We start from the raw sequence: 20,030 nt of genomic DNA on the forward strand, positions 1-20,030 counted from the left end.
CACTGAAGATATTTTCTCCCACCGTCGAGCTCAATGCAAACTGGGACAACTGAGGAGAGGACGATACCACCCGCCCCCTCCCCTCCCCTCCCCAGCTCACATGACTGCGATTAGCGCAGAGGAGGAGGAGAGAGAGAGAGAGAGAGAGAGAGAGAGAGAGAGAGAGGGAGAGAGGGACAGATGGTGAGCACGATGAATGACATTTTTCTGACTCCGGCGGACACATCACATCTAAGAAGTCAACTTGGTTTTGACTGCTGGCCGAGGGTCGTCTACTTTCCTGGGGTAATTAAGCTTTAAACTGAAAAAAAAAACTGCAGCCTAGACTGTTTACAGTTGTTGTGTTTTTACTGCTTGTGCAAATAGTTTGCTGTTTGTTACATGTAAATGCTGGTTTACTCATGACTTACAGTCAGTGGGTGAAGAAGTATTGAGATCTTTGACTTAAGTAAAAGTAGCAATACCACAAATTTCTGCATTGAAAATGTTACTTTAGTAAAAGTATTCGCATCAAAATATACTTAAAGTATCAAAAGTGAAAGTACTCATTATGAAGGCCCACCTCAGAATAATGTGTTTATATTGTTGGATTAAAAAAAAAGGTTGTGGCTCAGAGGTATAAAGTCACACAAAATAGAAATAAAAAAGTAAAGTACAAGTATCTCATGATTGTACTGAATGACAGTCCAGTCAGGCTCATTTATGCTGTGGCACACTTGTGTGGTTGAGTTTTAATGAACTCAAGTAATGTACTTAAGTACAATAGTAAGGGACCTTTAGTATGTAAGTAAGTATTGTGTTTTATGCAAGTTTAAACAATGAATAACATTGTTGACAAGGTTTGATGTTTTCTCTAGAAAAATAACTGAACTTTGAAACTGTGAAATCTTTGTCTGTCTGAGACCACCTCTCTATATATAGGTAGATAGACAGTTAGATACTTTATTTTTCCCCTAGGGGAAATTCATGAACAACATAAACACACACACGTGGACACATACATCGACACAGACAGATAAACTTTTTTGACTGGGATCCCTCAAATTTGGTTATTGTGATTATTAATTATGAATAGTGACCAGAATATGTACTGAGCAGGACATTTTACAATTGAAAAATAAACTAATTAATGCTGTCTGGTGGGAAAACTATGAATATTTTTACCAACCTCAAGCAAACAAACCTTTGGCACTTTTCCACTACAACTTCTTATTGCTTATCATCAGTCATATACTCATTGATACAAATACCAATATCAATACTCTCATTCAAGCTTTCACTACACAAACAGCAATTAGTCATTGTTTGAATGAGATTTTTCTTTTATTGAAATCATATTTACAAAAAAAAAAAACAGAAAATAATGGACCTGATGTGTGTTATTTATACTCTCAGTTGCAGGTATGAAGGTGCTACACTGGTGCATGCTGGGAGTGACCATCCTGCTGCTGGTATGCGAGGTCACCATCAGTCAGCTCTGCAAGTCCCTCATCACCCTGGTGGATGGTTTCCACACGCTCTTCATCCTCATGCGCATGGCTCTTCCTACTCCTCAAACTGCAGGCATAATAAAACCTCCGCCCACCTGGCTGGACTCCCCTTCATCTCCACATGCTTCCTCCTCTTCAGCAGCACCTCCTTGCACCCCATCTGCAGGGTCATCCATCGAACCTCCGCCTGGCACCCACACAGCCACCAATGGGTCATCCACTCCGGATCAACCTCCCGCTCCTCAGCCTGACCACGAAGCAGCCTCACCGTTTAACTCTCAGTTCTTCTCCCCAACAACCTCTCCTCCAGCTTTCAACTGCGGCGTCTCCTATGCCAACAGCAGGATTGAGGCTGTGGGGGTTTTCATGTCCAGTCTGCTCCTGGCCTCTCTGAGTATCTCTTACTTAATGGAAATCATCAGCTTTTCCCTGGAGCCACAACCAGTGCAGCGCCCCCTGCTGCTTGTGGTAGTGGGAGCCGTGAGTCTGCTCTACAAAATACTGGTGCTCTGGCTGAATTGGGGGCAGCTGCAGGAGGATAGGGCTGAAGCCAGTGGGCAGCCAGAGATCGAATCTCACCTCGATGTGAACCACAAAGGTAACATTACCCATGGATTCACCCTGAGAGCTGATTGTCCATATCCTAGTACTAAAGCATGCAGTATAACAATATGTGGTATCACTCTCTTAAGCAAGTGTTAAACCTTCGGCATCTGTGATTATGTGAGGGTCCGCAATGTCTTCAGTGATGAATGCCTTCCAGGAGATACTCCCCCTCTCTGTGATGGTGAGCTTTTCACTCTGCCTTCAAGTGTGGCTGTTCCAAAAAAAAACAATGAACACTTTTGGCTTCAGATGTGGTTGAATAACACGTCTTAGAAACCAGCTTGTTTCATCTTTAAATCAACCAGAAAGTAGTCATTAATGGCATTCAGCAGCATGTAGACACTTCTCAGTAAGGAGTGTAAAACAGAGCTGTTGTCTAAAAAGACCAGGGAGGGGCACCTGGTTTGTAAAGCCCCTGTGCAGGAAGATACAAAAAAGCCTTGTGTTATGTTTTCGAGGAATTTATAGTCTCTTTGAGGGCGTTTCTTCTGCAGGCAGATAAAGGCAGTGTTTGAAAAAATGTGGATGTTGAAAAAAGATTTGATTTGCCATCAAGAAATAAGACTTAAGGGTTCAGTATGCTTGAAACAAGTTTCTATAAGTGCTGTCTGAACACATCAAACAGCTAAAGTGTTTAAAGCAAATAGTGATAATGGCCCATTTTTTCAGACAGTCTCTCCTGAAATCATTCGTGGTGTTACACTCACACATTCTTCACACAAAAAGTGATGGTAGTTGTGCAAAGATTGAAATAAGAGCACTCAAGACAGTAGTTCAAACCCCTTTTCTCACCACCTGCAGGCTCCTGTAAAGCTTACACATTATAACTCTTTGTTTAATTCATACAATAACCAAAATGTAAAAACAACTGTTTGTTAGATATTTCTTTGCTTGATGCTAAAGCTAAGCTAACAGGATGCTATGTAGGTTCATATTTACCAAACCGACATAGTTTTGATTGTAATACATGATTTTTTACAACTACAATCTGGACACGACAAGAGAAATCTAAATATGATCAATCTAATCTTAGATACAGCAGTTAGTTATTTAATATGTGATGACCAGACTTTTCACTGTACTTAAGAATTTAAAAATCTAATGTAAGATTGTTGTTGTATGGAATTTATTAATTGTGGAATTTGTAGCAGCTCACAACGATGCATGAAGCTGAAATATGTTGACAACCTAACAGAACAAAGATACCATCAAAATGAATGGTTACTTGTGAGTTTAGGTTAGTCAGTGTAAAAGCACATGCTTGTACTGGCGTTATGTAATAATAATCGTACTACAGAAGAACCCGTCCAGCTGATGATATTGCTCTGACAGATTTCCCTTTGAAGCAGCTTCCAAGTGTATATTCAGCTGTAAGGAACATCAAACAGTTTCCATGTTTGTTTTTCATTCCTCTGTTCAGTTCCCACAGTCTTGGCTGCAGAGGAAACCAAAGGCCTGGCTGAGCAGGGGCGAGTCCTGGATGACGTTAGCCAAGTCCAATCTGCTGTGGACGACTTGCACCACAACGGGGCACTTGTCCTCTGTAACCCAGGAACCTCTAGTGTCCCGGACACTGAGTCTAAAAGCTCACAACAACTGCCAGAAGTTCACCTGCATGCAGAAGCTCCACAGGACAGCCTGAACTGTGAAGACATGAGTGGTGTTGCAGATCTGAAGGCTTGCAAGTGTGACAGTCCTTCAAAAGACATCACAGAGATTTCTAAAGCCAATACAAGCACGGGACATCTTGGTAAGATAGTTTAACTCCTTGTACTGTTTCCTTTCTCACCTTAGGGCCACATAGAAGAGAGCCACGTGAAAAGATAAAATTTGAATTCAATGCATGTTTCATATGAGTGGCATATAGTGGCATCAAAGAATAGCTGGACAATAATTCAGTATTATTTTTTTTTATCAACGTTAATAATAGAAAAGGTTGATGGAGATAAGACATCGAGCAGAACTGTGAAATACATCTCATTGCATTGTACCTACATTTGCCATATTACAGATACATAAATATCAATACCAAAAACATACTTATTCATATTGTGATACGTATTCTAGTATATTAAGTATCTCTAGTATTTCAAAGTTTGTTGGTTTTTTTTGATATGTCTGATTCCATGTGTAAAAAAAAAATCATGTTTTACTGCTTTCTCCCATTGCAGACAGTCAAAATGCATCTAAAACCTTGCCAGTCTGCAAATCATCAAATCACAATGAGAGCCCTGTACCACACAGCCAGCGGCCAGTCTGCTTCCTGTCGTTCATCTTTGTCATTCAGGGCCTTTTTGGTGCCCTCCTGGCTCTGACCAACAGCCTGGTGATGCTGCTGGTCGGCCCACAGTGCAAACAGAGCTCTGGAGCCTGTAGCCTCCTGGTTTACCTGGATCCTGGTTTCTCCCTGCTGGCTGTGATTACACTGATCACCATAGCTGTGCCACAGGTCAGGCTCTGTGTGTTTATGTCATTCCATTTAGTTTAAAGGATAGCTGAAGCTTTTATCAAGACCAAGAGTTCAACCCAAAAATTACAAGAAACCTAGAAAGGATCAGTTGTAGAAGATTTGAAAAATGTATTCTTTAGATTACGGCCCACAAGTTACCAATAAAGGTATAAATGAAATACTTACTGGGTACCTATAAGTACATACAAGTGAAGAAGGTAAAACGGTTAGGCAAGAAGTGGGGACTAGGTGTTTAAATGACACTGTAATAATTTTTTAATCCCCTATTTAATTATTGTGGGGTACAGTACCATCATTACTGTGTACCAAGGCAAGAACAGTTGAGTAACACTGATGCTATTGTAAGTGAAAATGGGAAAAAAAACTCAGGATTTTGGGAAGTTGCATGTATAACTGCAATGTAAGAAGTTTCGAAATATGGAGTACTTAATTATTCATTTATTTCTAATGTTTTTAATGTGTTTCTGTACGTTATTCTCATTGCTGGAAAACAAAACATTTGGCTTTGATTGGGAAGAAAGATGTGCCTTTATAGCTTTAACTACAAAATAGTTTACAGTTTTAAAGGTTGTTTTTCTGTTTAAAATGATTATTAAATGCTGGGCTGAAACATAAAGTGTTCCATTGTTCACCCAACTTTTCATGTAATTATAGTGTAGCTACACTGAAATGACATATTGACTAAGCCTGCTGGCACCTTGTTTTTACCTTGTTATTATTCAATATGCGCTGGGTCATTTTTTAAAAAGTACTTACAGTCCATTTTAGTTCAAGGTTCTCTCTAAATGCTAATTTCTCACCCACTTGTTCCTGTACTCTGTCACTTGTACCAGTAGGTAGCCGGTAAGTATTTGTTTATGTTGTTCGAATTTGCTGCAGCTGATTGTTGCCACTGTTTCACTGACACATCTCCCCTCCAGGTGAACAGGTATGGTATGCTGCTGCTGCAAGCAACACCTCCACACATTTATGTGTCTGATCTCAGACGCAGGATTGCTAGTGTTCCTGGAGTGCAGGCTGTGCACGACCTCCACGTCTGGCAGTTAACTGAATCATTCACTGTGGCCTCTGTCCATGTACACTGCCATGCTGGGTTTCCAACACACAGGTGAACTGGAAAAGTTTGACAATCAATATATTATTTAGATTTTAATGTTGTTCTATGCTAGAGCCCCAATTTCAGATTTCATTTCAGTGGTAGATGGACTGCATTTATATAACAGTTTTCAACCTGTGTAGTACGTTACAAAGCATCTCAAATTCACAGATCGCTGCTGGTTTTATATTGTTTTGATTTAAATCTGCAATGATGCTTTTTTTATAAACTCATTATAACATTATAAGCCAGTTCACACTGGGCGACAAGTGTGGTCCAACCTGGTCCCTGGACAGGTCGCCAGTCTATCACAGGGCTGATACATACAGACAGATAATCATACTAACATTCATATCTATGGGCATTTTTGAGCTTCTAGGGGCGGTTACTGGCTGTTAATCAGGTTCTGGTTTTGGTCCAGATTGAAAACAATGTATTTTGTTAATGCAGAATCATTTCACAGGTGTGCTGATCTGATGTTGGGGGTCACTAAGGTGCTGCAGAGTGTAGGAGTGAGCTGCTGCACTGTACAGCCAGAGTTTGCTTCAGACTCTGGGTGCTCTGCAGTCAGTCAGGGGGACGCCTCCCCTGTTGTCAACAGAGAAGACCCCTCCCTGCCCCTTTACCTGGCCTGCAGCCTCAGCTGTGGGAAGACCTGTGCTGGGAACATGTGCTGCTCTCCCCCAGAAGAGGAGACCAGGAGTCTGGTGGCACCACCAGCTGGAGAAACAAAGGAAGAGCCTCAGACACTCATTATAGAGAACACCTTCCTCTGACTGTCAGTTTTAACCAACAAATTACACTTTAGGAAAATAAAACAAAACACCGTATGGATATTATTAGGAAGTGTTTTGTTCATTTTATGACATTAACAAGGTGCTATACCAAAGATTTTTATCTAATGTCAAGTGAAAGTCTGTAAAAATAGATCTAGTGCTGCTTCATTTGTATCTGGAATTTTTGTATTGTCTCTCATGTATGATACTAAAATATAATAATTAATCATATTTAAGTGTCTCTCTTCTCATTTTATGATAATAGTATAAACTTTTTTGATCCCACACAGTGAAATAGAAGTGTAACAAGAGCAAAACAACAAAATTGATTTGTGATTTAATACTCTTTACAGCTGTAGTAACTAGTTACTTTACCAAGTCAAATTTTACATACAAAACATATGAAGACTTATGAAGTGTGATGCATTGTTATAGATTGAAATTGCCAATAGTATATAAAATTAATGCTGAATGACAAGTCAATTAATCAGTAGTCAATTCATCAGAGAATTAAAAACTATTTTAAGAAATGATTTATTGTTTAAGCAATTTTTCATGCAGAAACTTGAAGCATTTATTGGTGTCAGTTTCTAAGAAGTGAGCAGTCATTGATTTTCCTTTTAAGGTACATTAGCCTACACAGGATAATTTAGAGGGTTTTTTCTCCAAGAAAAGCAATTTGAAGGTGTCACTTTAGCCCTTGCTCATTTACCTGATTAAATTTTACTTAAGTATTAAAGTAGTATTAGTATTTACACAGTGTATACAGTGAGGTATTGGCACTTACACTTAAGTAAAGGATCTGGATACTACTTCCACCACTGGGTGTAGCTAAAAACAACAATGACAGCTTCAACATGAACAATAACTGGTAAATTTAATTGGGATATAGAAGGTATTAATGGAATAAGTTAAACCTTGGCCTTTCCCATCCATGACATACCAATCTGGATTTGTGTTTAGTTGTAATCCTGAACATATCGCTTACCTGAGATGACGCGGTCTGTTTCCACCTTTTTATTTCCACACAGCCAATCAAAATGCGTCCGCTTTGCATAAAACAACACAGACTCAACTGTTTGTCCCTCTTTTTGTATTTATCCGCCAAAAATTTAGCTTTAGAGTATCCAGCACGTGTACACGATGTGTATGCATGATATTTGATACATGAATACAAAGTAATGGCAGTCATCTATTGTGACACCCTGACTAAAACATCTGTCGCTGGGCTGAGTTATATATAAACCTGAATGCAGACTTTGTTAGTGCCCGGATGAGCCTCGGTGGTCCGGGGTGCAGGCTTCAAACCTGTAGCTGCTTAGCGGCAGAGTGGTTCAATTCCACCTTTCGGGCGACAATAATGTGTCGTGAGTCAAGATTAACAGGCTACGAAAGACTTTCAGTGGAAAATTATACGTTTCATGTGACAGTTTCCCTGTCCCCACGATAATAGTGTGAACAATCTCGTTCACAGCATGTGCTTAAATGAGATCTAGATATTGTTCCCCCACTGTCAGAATTACTCATGTCATTTTCTTTTTAGTTGAACTATTACAACGGTCAAAATCTCCTCAATACATCACGAGTCTACTTCCTGTCAAGCTTTGTCCTGGCACTTCACAATAAGCGTTCAAGTCATTAAACTGAATACTGTAAACTCTTTATTGTTGCTATATATTTTATTTTAATTTTTAATTAAGGTGCTTATCGTATTAGATAGTGAAATTAGAATAACACCAAAAAAACAAACAAAAGTGTATGTAAAATATGTAAACTTGAATGTTTAGTTGTGATGTATTTTGTCAGAGAATAGCTGATTATTATTATTATTATTATTATTATTAATTTAATGGCAATGAAAATAAAATCATACATACAATAAATGTGAACAAATAAATTATACATAAAAAATACATTTTAATTCTTCGACCTGTGGTCTGTAAATCTACATCCGGTATACCCGGAATGGAAAAAGAAAATTATTGATTGGCAACCGTGTGACCCAATCATCTGTGAGAACTTCCTGTCCGACATCGAATCATGTCCGTCGGTGTAGACAGGCCGATCAATGTAGGCAGAAGTCGTGTGTACCGGAGGTTCATGTCCTTGCTTGTTTGATTTTTCCATAACGTGGGTTAAAAACTCACTTGGTATTCGGTGTAGGTCACTGTTTTCTTATCAGTCGGTAAGACAGACTTTTGAATTTGTTGTTATCGTTGTATCTGACTCGTGGAGGCCCTGTTTGGTCAAACAAAGTGATTTTATCGTCGTTGTTTGTCTGTGTCAGTCAGCGTCCTGCTAACGAGAGACGTTAAGAAAGTTATTCATTTGTGCTTGTGAGTGTCTGTATATCGATATAAATTAATTTAAGACAAACTGTACTAGGTAACCACCATCCAGAAACTAATAATCTGTATCTAATTGATTTATTTCAAAGTAATGCCACAACTTTGCTGGCAGGTATAGATTCAAAAATAGTTTAACCACGTTTTAAATTGCTTATCAATTTAAAAAACGTGAGCAACCTTTCGATTTGTTTTTTCTTGTTTGTTCACATTTGCAAAGACTGTAAGTATAGTGTGTTTTTGTATGTAGACCAGGTTTAATGTGGTCGAAAGTGGGAGAAAAGTGGAAGAGCTATTGCACTTGCAGACAAAGCATAAATGAAGAAGAAAAGATTTTGGTCTTGAGCAAAGTTTTGATGTGCAGCAAACCTCTTAATTTCTGTTTTTATCTTTTGCATCGCCTGCATTTAAACATCACCCAACTCGTGTTTACAACAGTTTTATCACAAAGTGATAATGAATCGTTTTCTTGTTCTGTCTTCCAGATTTGACTTTAAAACACAGTCCATCATGCCTCTTCTTAAACAGTCCCCCAAATTCTGGGAAGCCCTGAAACTGAAGCAAGGCATCTATGCTCGTCTCCCTAAACACTACCTCAAGTCCCTCGAGAAGAAGGAGCCCACCCCTGTCCACTGGAGACCCCTGGGAGTTCAGTACCGAGCCAACCCAAAGACTGGGCACAAGGAACGGGTTCAGGATGTCCCTATTCCCATCTATTACCCTCCACATTCCCAGGACGGCCTGTGGGGTGGAGAGGGCTGGATAAGTGGCTACAGATACGCCAACAATGACAAAGTAAGATTTAACACTTTTTTTTGTCATATATGATAGTACACTTAATGTCTATGGGTTTGTTTGTTTGTCCTATAAAACAAGACATTTGGGCTGGGGTAAATTAAAATGGGCATTTTCCTATCTTCTGACAATTTATAGAACAAATTATTAGTCAAGAAAATAATCTTCAGTTTAATCAACATGGAAAATAATGGTAACACCATCTCATTGAATTGAATTCTCCGAATTGTCTCTTCACGTAGCTGTCCAATCGCATGAGGAAGACCTGGAAACCACAGGTGTTAAAACGAGAGCTGTACAGCGAAATCCTTGATCATAAGTTCACCATCCCTGTCACAGCCCGCACTCTGGACCTCATTGATGCTCTCTATGGCTTCGACTTTTACATTCTCAAAGTAAGCAAACACTACCTCTATGAACAAAGTGGCATTTACCATTGAGCTTTTTATATGACTCTAATGTCCAACTCCTATTAGACATCAAAGGAAGACCTGAACTCCAAGCTAGGGATGGACCTCAAGAGGGCCATGTTGCTTCGATTGGCACGCAAAGACACAGAGCTTTACCCCAATGACCCTGTCAAGAGAGAGAAGGTGTACAACAAATACAAGGTACAAATACAATCACATGAGATTGATTCCAAATGTGTTGAGTGGCTTCAGGCACAACAGTTACAAATAACCGTGGCATTTTATAATTAGTGCAGAAGAGATGGAGAAAAAAAAAAAAAAAATTGTATGTGTTTGTCTTTCTGTCTGAGCAGCGGTTTGAGATCCCAGAGGAGGAGGCAGAGTGGGTGGGTCTGAGTCTGGAGGAAGCTGTGGAGAAACAGAGGCAGCTGGAGCACAAGGTAACAGTCCTCTTACACAACTGCCTGAATCTCATGTCAACAGTTAGCATTAGCATGTAGAGCTAATGCTCCCCTGTTGCAGGCTGCCAGATACAAAACATACACATAGGAAACGTAGGGTGCAAATATCTTCTGTTTTCCTTGAGATACTTTCATCACAGATCAGAGACATACAGTATATTTGGCTAATTTTCAGACTCTAGGTTCATCTCAATTGACTTATTTGGTCATTCTTTGTTCCTTCATCTTCACTTGACCAGAAAATCTATTTGACCCCTGAGAGATCCTAAAACTCATGACAGGCTGAAATGCTTTATTTTGTATGTTGTTTGTCCTGTGTGTTCACTGACACTGTTTTTTCTGACTCGTGTCATCTAGGAGCCTGAGCCCCTGTTTAAAGCCTGTGTTGACAAGCTGGCGGAGGAGCTGCGCCTCCAAAAACTCTCAGAGCCACACATCACAAAGAAGGAGTGACAACCACAAACCATCTGAGTGGGACAGATGCAGCTTTTCAGACTGAAAAATTAAGTAGGTTGAACGATCAAGCTTCTCCAGGTGGTGGTGGGATTTTGATTCACCAATTTTCTGCTCCTGAAACATTTTCAGCACTGAGTGCTCACCTTGGAGAACTTCCTGAAGTTTCAACTTACCTTTCCATCTGGGAGTGACACAAAGGACAAGGTTGTGTTGAACTAATGCGTATTTATTTCAGTTCTCTTTTTCCTGTTTGTATTTAAGACCCATGCAAGAGACATTTAGGAATTAAGGCAAAAGCCTCCATTAGTGTAAACACAGCTGAGATATAAGGCCCTTGTATGGGATTTCTAAAAATAAAATAAAAAACCCTGTTTCTTAAACCTTGTTTCTGCTCCTCTGTTCTCCAATAATTATTAAATCAGCTTAATTATAAAATTGATTGGTTCACTGCATGAGGTGAGATGTAAGCAAAAACAGCTTTAAGGAACAGTTTGACATTTTGGTTAATATACTTACTCACTCTGATGTTTGCATGGTAAATATGTAGCTGGAGCCAGCAGCTTGTTAGCTTAGCGTAGTTTAGCATAAAGACGATAAATAGGGCGACAGAGCAGTTTAATCTATAGAAATTTTAAAAAAATAAGGATTTCTACTACTTTTAGTCTTATGTGATAGTAAAATGAAAGTCTCTGAATTGTAGACTGTTTGATGACATCCCCTTAGCTTTGGGAAACTTTGATTTATTTACTCTTGTATTTTATAGACCAATCGATTAATGAAGAAAATAATGAACAGATTAATCGATAATGAAAATATTCAGTTGCAGGCCTAGATCAAACTACCCAAAAGTATTTAAAGTGGTTAAAATGAGCTCCTTATTGAATGGCTACAATAACAATGAATGTTGCTTTTATGTTAACACCTCAGCAATAGTAATAAGATTATACAGGATGCAATAATGCAATAAGCTGTAATAGATAACGAGATAGATACTTTATTTATCCCCTAGGGGAAATTCATGTGTCCATTAATACTGCATAATGAGTATTTTTACTTTTGATACTTTAATTAAAAGTTTTGTAGCATTAGTATTTTCCATCAGCTCTCAGCAACAAGAGAATGAGAGTATATCCCAGGATGTCAAACTCAGTACAAGCTGAATATGCGTTTTACTACCGTTATGGGGATGTGAAACCAGGGCTTTTTATTTCTGTGTTTGCCCATTAGATGGAACCAAAATGCTTAAAATGAAAAGAACGTAAAGTCGCCATTTGCGTGTGGAGAGATGATAGAGCCATCTGTGTCTCTCTTCAAATCAAGTTATATCTAATGAACTTCAGAAATTAATCAGGCTCATCTATAAAAACCCTGATGCCATATGTTAACCTCCAAACAGCAGTTAAATGTGTTATATCTCTGTAATCTTTGACACTATTGTTTATTTCTCAGCATTTCCTGGTCAGAGACGTTGGGTAGTACTACTATCAAAACAAACAGTGTCGTAATAAACCACACATCTGCCCTAATGGAGCAAAGACCCTTATATGGTGCTTGAGTTGACAAATGGAAAAAAAGACAAAAAATAAGGTTATGAAAACATAAAAAAAACGTTTCTTCCCTGGTTTCGCTTTCAGCACTTCTGGCCTGATCTGTGTCAGTTATATTGGTGTTTTGTCACCTTGTGGTTGTAGCGTACTATTATGGTAAGATGGGGAGTCCCTACTGGGGACTCCCGTGGGTGTTGTAACCTCGGCAACAGAGATATAAATGATACTTGGCACCTGTAAACAGAAAAATTCACTCCTCATATAGATACAGCTGCAGTCTGGAATTACCCTTTCATATTGTGCACATGATCAAAGTTGTCCATATTAACAAAACAAACTCCGAAACTGACACACCAAGAGCCAAATTTGGTCTTTTTCTTTTTTTCTCCTTTTTTGGCAGACAGATGACAGAGGAACATCTGGCTGGTTCATCCTCAACCCACCGAGCTAAATGAGGCTTGTGAAAGCTGATGATGTTCAACTGCATTTTTTAAATTTAAAATCAGGCTACGAGGATCAATTAGGAAATAAAATATGATTAGTTTATGTGAAACTGGCATCCACGACCGTGACTTGTTCTGCATCTTTTCTTTCCCATCCCTGTTTGTCTTTACTTGTGTAAATATTTATTATGGTAGGCGACTCTTTACAGATTCCCTTTCTAGTCCACCTTTATTATCCACAAATATTGTTTTTTTTGTTGTAATGTTACTGTCAGGTAAACTTTGAAAGGGGCACAATAAGTTATACAAAGGTTCCTTGACTTACAGATACCCGTAGAAACACTGTACATTAAAAAAAAAAAAAAAGTAGATTTTTACTCACAGCCCCATTCCACCACTTTGGTCCAGATTGAAATGTTTTAACAATTATTGGATGGATTGAAATGGAAAGATGAAATCTGGCACAGACATTCATGTTTTCCAGAGGAAAAATCTAATGACTTTGGTGATCCTTGACTTTTTCTCTGCGCCACCATGAGGTTCACATTTGTTGTTTTGAGTGAAATATCTCAAAATCTTTTGGATGGATTGCCATTAAACTTGGTATAGTCATTCATTGTCAGACATGTTCCCCTCTGTGATTCATTGTAACGATTGTCTTAACTTTTCATCTAGCATCATCACCAGGTCAACATTTCATTTCATCCAGTACTTTTTGGTTTGTGACCAAATAACTTCAAAATCAATTAGCTTTACTTTGTGTTTAGTGTTAATTAGCAAATGTTAACATGGTAACATGCCAAACTAACACGTTGACAATGGAAAACAAAACACCTAACCTACTTCACATCAGCACGTTAGCAGTCATTTTGAGCCACTAACATGGCCGCAGACTCTTGTTTCTAAAAACTCATTGGTGGCATTTGTTAACCTTTATGCAGCAAAATAAATTTGTCTTCAGTTTCTTAATTTGGTCTTTGAAATGTCCACAGAAAATATTAAAGGTCTTGCAGACTGTGCAGACACCTTGATGACTGTCATCATGTTTGCTGGGTAGATTCAAAGAGATTTATTGTATTTGTAAGGATAAAATACAACTTATATCAGAAAAAAGGTAATATTGTTATATAAATGTGTTAATCATTAGAGATTCCGCCATACATTTTAAACCATACTATCTGTACTTCTAGTATGCCTGCTTTATGGCAGTATTGGATTTATACATGATTTTTGAGGTGAAGGAGTACCTTGATTCATCACATATTTAATTTGTTTGATCACAAAAAGTCAATTCTTGTTTGGTTAACTTAATATATTGCAATACATATTAATCTTGCAATAGTGAATTATATGCCATGATCAAAATTGTATCCACATCCCCTACTCCTATAGGACAGCATGGCACCAGGCTGTCATTTCCTGAAATGTGACTGATTTATCATTAAGGGCTTTTTAAACCCATGTGATCACCAACAGAGTGGGTGTGATTCCAGTGAAAGATCCGGTTTTCATGGAGAGCAGGAATGACTTCATCTGAGTGATGTAACTGAACACTAAATCTCCCCTTCGCAAGGGCATGGGTTCAGTTGAGGTTAGGTATCGTACAAGCTCCCCGCTTAAGTGTCTCCGTATCATCATTTCTATATTTGATCGTTTCCACCACACATGACTCATCCTGTGAGCTCAGTATTCCCCAGAGTCTCCACAAACCAACAGACACACCAAAGTTTTAATCAAACCACGACAGGTTCAGACCTACAGTCTGAAACCAGTATGTAATAGTGTTGGGAAAAGAAATAACATAGTCATAATTACTCAATCAGCAAATCATATATGGTTTAATCTTCTCAAGTCTGAGGAGTTGCTGCTTTTCTCTGTTTTATATCTTAAAAATAAGACTTGCAGATGTCTCTCACATCTCATAACCCAAACAGTTAGACAAGATAATGTACAAATTGTAACAGCCTGAAGCTGGTTAGCTGAGCTTAGCGTAAAGACCAGAGACAAGGTGAAACAGCCAGCCCAGTTAGCTTAGCTTAGCATAAAGACTGGAAATTAGGCAAACAGGTAGTCTGGCTAGATTTGTTTGCATGTAGAATGGAACCAGGGTGAAACAGCAATCCTGGTTAGCTTAGCATAATGACTGGAAATGGAGAACAGCTAGCCTGGTTAGCTTTACATAAAGACCAAAAAAAGGTGGAAAACCGATAGCCCATTTAGCTTACTGGTTAGAGTAGTGTATAAGAAAGACTGGAAACAGCTAGCCCAGTTGTCTTAACTTAGCATCACGACTAGAAAGGGTGAAACAGCTAGTCCACGAAACTTACCTTCATATAAATGAATGGATGAAACGGCTAGCATGGTTAGTGTAGCACAGTAAAAAAGGCTAGAAAATCAACCAAGCAGAAAGCCCTGTTATGTTAGTTCACCATAAAACAGCTAGTCTAGCTTTATGGGCACAAAAACAAAGTGACAAAGTAAAGTGTTAATTAGTGAGTTGAAGAGGAGGTGGTTGGCAGATTTTGTTATCTTTGGACAGTATAGGCTAATCTCTCACTTAACTCAACTTCTTTTAGAAGTTATATAAGTCAATTTCAGCCTTGGTGCAGTAAAATTCATTAAATGAAAACACCTGTGTGTGTGTGTGTGTGTGTGTGTGTGTGTGTGTGTGTGTGTGTGTGTGTGTGTGTGTGTGTGTGTGTGTGTGTGTGTGTGTGTGTGTGTGTGTGTGTGTGTGTGTGTGTGTGTGTGTGTGTGTGTGTGTGTGTGTGTGTGTGTGTGTGTGTGTGTGTGTGTGTGTGTGTGTGTGTGTGTGTGTGTGTGTGTGTGTGTGTGTGTGTGTGTGTGTGTGTGTGTGTGTGTGTGTGTGTGTGTGTGTACTAGATCAAAGGCCTTAGAAAACGAGCCCAGTTTGGACTTTCCAAGTGACTGTAAGCTGTGGTCATGTCAAATCAACAGTGACAGGCAGAGTCAGAAAAGGTAACACCTTCCACAGACGTCTCCTACAACTCCACTAACTGCCATCTGCAAAAGTTCTCTGATGACTCTACCATTGTTGGCCGACCCAGGACTTTGTGGATTGGTGCCAGCGGAACCGCCTCCAGATCAACGCTGGGAAGACCAAGGAGCTGGTGGTGGACTTCCGTACTCAAACCGGTGAACATCCAAGGAATGGATATTGAGATAGTGGACTCTTACCAGATACCTGGGTGTTCACCTGAACAATAAACTGGACTGGACTCGCAACATAGTGTACTCTACAAAAAAGAACAGTGCAGGCTGTATCTGCTATAGAGAGTCAGGTCTTTGTGCAGGGGGCGCTCCTGAGGACCTTTTATGACTCTTCTATGGTGTGGTCTGCTGGGGCAGCAGCATCTCCACTGCTGACAGGAAGAGACAGAACAAGCTGATCAGGAAGGCCAGCTCTGTCCTGGGATGCCCCCTCGACCCAGTGGAGGAAGTGGGTGACAGGAGGATGATGGCTAAGCATCATCCCTATTGGAAAGCATCTCCCACCCCATGAAGGATACTCTGATAGCACTGTGCAGCTCATTCAGCGACAGGCCACTGCACCCAGCATTGTGGGTAGGAGAGCTACTGCAGGTCTTTTCTTCCTGCTGCTGTCAGACTGTACAAGAAACATTGCACACAGTAGACCATACACACATAGACTGACAAATAACCATATGTAATAATTTAACTTACCAGCTGTGCAGTATCTCTTATCTGGTGCTATTGTCTTGTCCTGTTTTGTTATATTTATTGTCTAATTGTAAATATTATATTATTATGTTATTTATGTTTTTTTTAGTGCTTGGTACTGACATTTCAAAGTTTTTTCTTTCTTTGTACTGTCACTTTGGTGCTGTAATACTGCAAATGTCTCCACTGTGGGACTAATAAAGGAATATCTTCTCTTACCTTATCTTACCTGGTCTATTCGACATATTCCCAACAGCAGCACATGAAGTAACCAGGCACTGAGGGTGTAGGTTTGCTTATGGATGGTAGGGACATGTCCCTACAATATTTTGGGAGGACAGAATTGTCCCTACCAATATCTGAGTGAACTTGTCCGCGCTAAGTTTGGAGTGATGTCATTTTAAATCATTCCAATGTGCCCTCCAAGAGGCTAGGTCTCCAGGACAACCAATTTAGGCATGCTACTATTCGACTGATTGAAAGGGCGGGGGATATCTAAAGGCTTATTTCATGTGAGAATATTACACTGGTACCTAGGGTCACCAGGAAAAAAGCTGACTGATGTTACTTAGCCATGTTAACTAGTGTAAACTAGCAAGCTAAACCTGGCTTCTTTCTTCAATAGACTAGCAAAAAGGTTGCTAGCAGGAGTAAACATAAAATGGTGGATATATTAAATTTCTGTTATATGTTTATATATGAATAAAATGACTCTTTTATGCCTTACTATACTGTGAAGTTTTTGACTTACTATATTAAGAATTTTTAATACCTTTCTATACTGTGACATTTTCAATGACTTTTTATGCCTTACTATACTATGACTTTTTTATGACTTTTTATGCCTTACTATTCTATCCTGTTTTCATGCCTGTCTATACTATGTTGGTTTCATAATTTTTGATGCCTTACTATACTATGACTTTTTTTTTGACGTTTTATGCCTTATTGTACTATGAATTTTTTATGACTTTTTATGCCTTTCTATACTATGTTGTTTTAATGACTTTTTATTCCTTACTATGGTATTTCGTTTTTATGACTTTTTATGCCTTACTATACTATGTTGTTTTTAAAACTTTTTATGCCTTACTATACTATGACTTTATATGCCTTACTAACCTGTCGTTTTTATGACTTTTTATGCCTTACTATTCTATGTCGTTTTTTGGCATTTTTATGGGTTAGTATACTATATCATTTTTTGGCATTTTTATGACTTACTATACTCTGTTGTTCTATGCCTTAGCATACTATGTTGTTTTTATGACTTTTTATGCCTTAATATAGTATGATGTTTTTTTGACGTTTTATGCCATACTATACTATGACATTTTTTGTCAATTTTATGCCTTATCATACTATATCATTTTTTGTCATTTTTATGACTTACTATACTCTGTTGTTCTATGCCTTAGCATACTATGTTGTTTTTATGACTTTTTATGCCTTAATATAGGATGATGTTTTTTTGACGTTTTATGCCATACTATACTATGACGTTTTTTGTCAATTTTATGCCTTACCATACCATATCATTTTTTGGCATTTTTATGACTTAATATACTCTGTTGTTCTATGCCTTAGCATACTATGTTGTTTTTATGACTTTTTATGCCTTAATATAGTATGATGTTTTTTTGATGTTTTATGCCATACTATACTATGACGTTTTTTGTCAATTTTATGCCTTACTATACAATGTTATTTTTTGGCATTTTTATGACTTACTTTACTCTGTTGTTCTATGTCTTAGCACGCTATGTTGTTTTTATGACTTTTTATGCCTCAATAAACTATGATGTTTTTTTGACATTTTATGCCATACTATACTATGTTATTTTTTGGCATTTTTATGACTTACTATACTCTGTTGTTCTATGCCTTAGCACACTATGTTGTTTTTATGGCTTTTTATGCCTTAATATACTATGATGTTTTTTTGACGTTTTATGCCATACTATACTATGACGTTTTTTGTCAATTTTATGCCTTACCATACTATATCATTTTTTGGCATTTTTATGACTTACTATACTCTGTTGTTCTATGCCTTAGCATACTATGTTGTTTTTATGACTTTTTATGCCTTAATATACTATGATGTTTTTTTGACGTTTTATGCCATACTATACTATGACATTTTTTGTCAATTTTATGCCTTATCATACTATATCATTTTTTGTCATTTTTATGACTTACTATACTCTGTTGTTCTATGCCTTAGCATACTATGTTGTTTTTATGACTTTTTATGCCTTAATATAGGATGATGTTTTTTTGACGTTTTATGCCATACTATACTATGACGTTTTTTGTCAATTTTATGCCTTACCATACCATATCATTTTTTGGCATTTTTATGACTTGATATACTCTGTTGTTCTATGTCTTAGCACGCTATGTTGTTTTTATGACTTTTTATGCCTCAATAAACTATGATGTTTTTTTGACATTTTATGCCATACTATACTATGTTATTTTTTGGCATTTTTATGACTTACTATACTCTGTTGTTCTATGCCTTAGCACACTATGTTGTTTTTATGACTTTTTATGCCTTAATATACTATGATGTTTTTTTGACGTTTTATGCCATACTATACTATGACGTTTTTTGTCAATTTTATGCCTTACCATACTATATCATTTTTTGGCATTTTTATGACTTACTATACTCTGTTGTTCTATGCCTTAGCATACTATGTTGTTTTTATGACTTTTTATGCCTTAATATACTATGATGTTTTTTTGACGTTTTATGCCATACTATACTATGACATTTTTTGTCAATTTTATGCCTTACTATACTATGTTATTTTCTGGCTTTTTTATGACTTACTATACTCTGTTGTTCTATGCCTTAGCATACTATGTTGTTTTTATGACTATTTAAGCCTTAATAAACTATGATGTTTTTTTGACGTTTTATGCCATACTATACTATGACATTTTTTGTCAATTTTATGCCTTACCATACTATGTTATTTTTTGGCATTTTTATGACTTACTATACTCTGTTGTTCTATGCCTTAGCATACTATGTTGTTTTTATGACTTTTTATGCCTTAATATAGTATGATGTTTTTTTGATGTTTTATGCCATACTATACTATGACATTTTTTGTCAATTTTATGCCTTACTATACTCTGTTGTTCTATGCCTTAGCATACTATGTTGTTTTTATGGCTTTTTATGCCTTAATAAACTATGATTTTTTTTGACGTTTTATGCCATACTATACTATGACATTTTTGGCATTTTTATGGGTTAGTGTACCATATCATTTTTTGGCATTTTTATGACTTACTATACTCTGTTGTTCTATGCCTTAGCATACTATGTTGTTTTTATGACTTTTTATGCCTTAATATACTATGATGTTTTTTTGACGTTTTATGCCATACTATACTATGACGTTTTTTGTCAATT

The 20,030-nt window shown here is 37.7% G+C and overlaps 2 protein-coding genes and 1 non-coding gene across 5 annotated transcripts; all 3 read left to right on the forward strand.

Annotated features, from left to right (window-relative positions):
* The first annotated feature begins 165 nt into the window (after nt 1–165).
* On the forward strand, nt 166–6,669 carry LOC130167309 (uncharacterized). Its single transcript, XM_056373325.1, has 6 exons — nt 166–285; nt 1,396–2,088; nt 3,517–3,846; nt 4,268–4,545; nt 5,487–5,674; nt 6,126–6,669. Exons 2-6 carry the CDS (start codon nt 1,404–1,406, stop codon nt 6,436–6,438), a joined length of 1,794 nt encoding a protein of 597 aa, XP_056229300.1. The 5' UTR covers nt 166–285; nt 1,396–1,403; the 3' UTR covers nt 6,439–6,669.
* Nucleotides 6,670–7,705: 1,036 nt separating this feature from the next.
* trnastop-uca (transfer RNA opal suppressor (anticodon UCA)) lies at nt 7,706–7,792 on the forward strand. Its single transcript has one exon. It is a non-coding gene; the product is annotated as a tRNA-Sec (tRNA).
* Nucleotides 7,793–8,476: 684 nt separating this feature from the next.
* Nucleotides 8,477–13,517, forward strand: mrpl28 (mitochondrial ribosomal protein L28). Of its 3 annotated transcripts, none has more exons than XM_056375169.1 (6): nt 8,477–8,623; nt 9,269–9,578; nt 9,821–9,973; nt 10,055–10,189; nt 10,342–10,428; nt 10,807–13,517. In XM_056375169.1, exons 2-6 carry the CDS (start codon nt 9,294–9,296, stop codon nt 10,900–10,902), a joined length of 756 nt encoding a protein of 251 aa, XP_056231144.1. In that variant the 5' UTR covers nt 8,477–8,623; nt 9,269–9,293; the 3' UTR covers nt 10,903–13,517. The 3 variants fall into 3 exon arrangements, with proteins under 3 accessions (XP_056231144.1, XP_056231146.1, XP_056231145.1); XM_056375171.1 differs by having other exon boundaries at nt 8,499–8,597; XM_056375170.1 differs by lacking the exon at nt 8,477–8,623 and adding an exon at nt 8,635–8,774.
* The last annotated feature ends 6,513 nt before the right edge of the window (nt 13,518–20,030 follow it).

The sequence above is a fragment of the Seriola aureovittata genome, chromosome 4, assembly GCF_021018895.1.
Source record: "Seriola aureovittata isolate HTS-2021-v1 ecotype China chromosome 4, ASM2101889v1, whole genome shotgun sequence".
In the NCBI taxonomy this organism is placed as follows: domain Eukaryota; kingdom Metazoa; phylum Chordata; class Actinopteri; order Carangiformes; family Carangidae; genus Seriola; species Seriola aureovittata.

Excerpts from the sequence above, each read along its gene's own strand:
- LOC130167309 (XM_056373325.1), top strand. The coding sequence starts at position 1,404 with ATGAAGGTGCTACACTGGTGCATGCTGGGAGTGACCATCCTGCTGCTG. Across the intron at positions 3,847-4,267 it reads TACAAGCACGGGACATCTTG|ACAGTCAAAATGCATCTAAA; the intron begins GTAAGATAGTTT and ends CTCCCATTGCAG. Across the intron at positions 4,546-5,486 it reads TCACCATAGCTGTGCCACAG|GTGAACAGGTATGGTATGCT; the intron begins GTCAGGCTCTGT and ends TCTCCCCTCCAG.
- mrpl28 (XM_056375169.1), top strand. The coding sequence starts at position 9,294 with ATGCCTCTTCTTAAACAGTCCCCCAAATTCTGGGAAGCCCTGAAACTG. Across the intron at positions 10,190-10,341 it reads AGGTGTACAACAAATACAAG|CGGTTTGAGATCCCAGAGGA; the intron begins GTACAAATACAA and ends CTGTCTGAGCAG. Across the intron at positions 10,429-10,806 it reads AGAGGCAGCTGGAGCACAAG|GAGCCTGAGCCCCTGTTTAA; the intron begins GTAACAGTCCTC and ends CGTGTCATCTAG.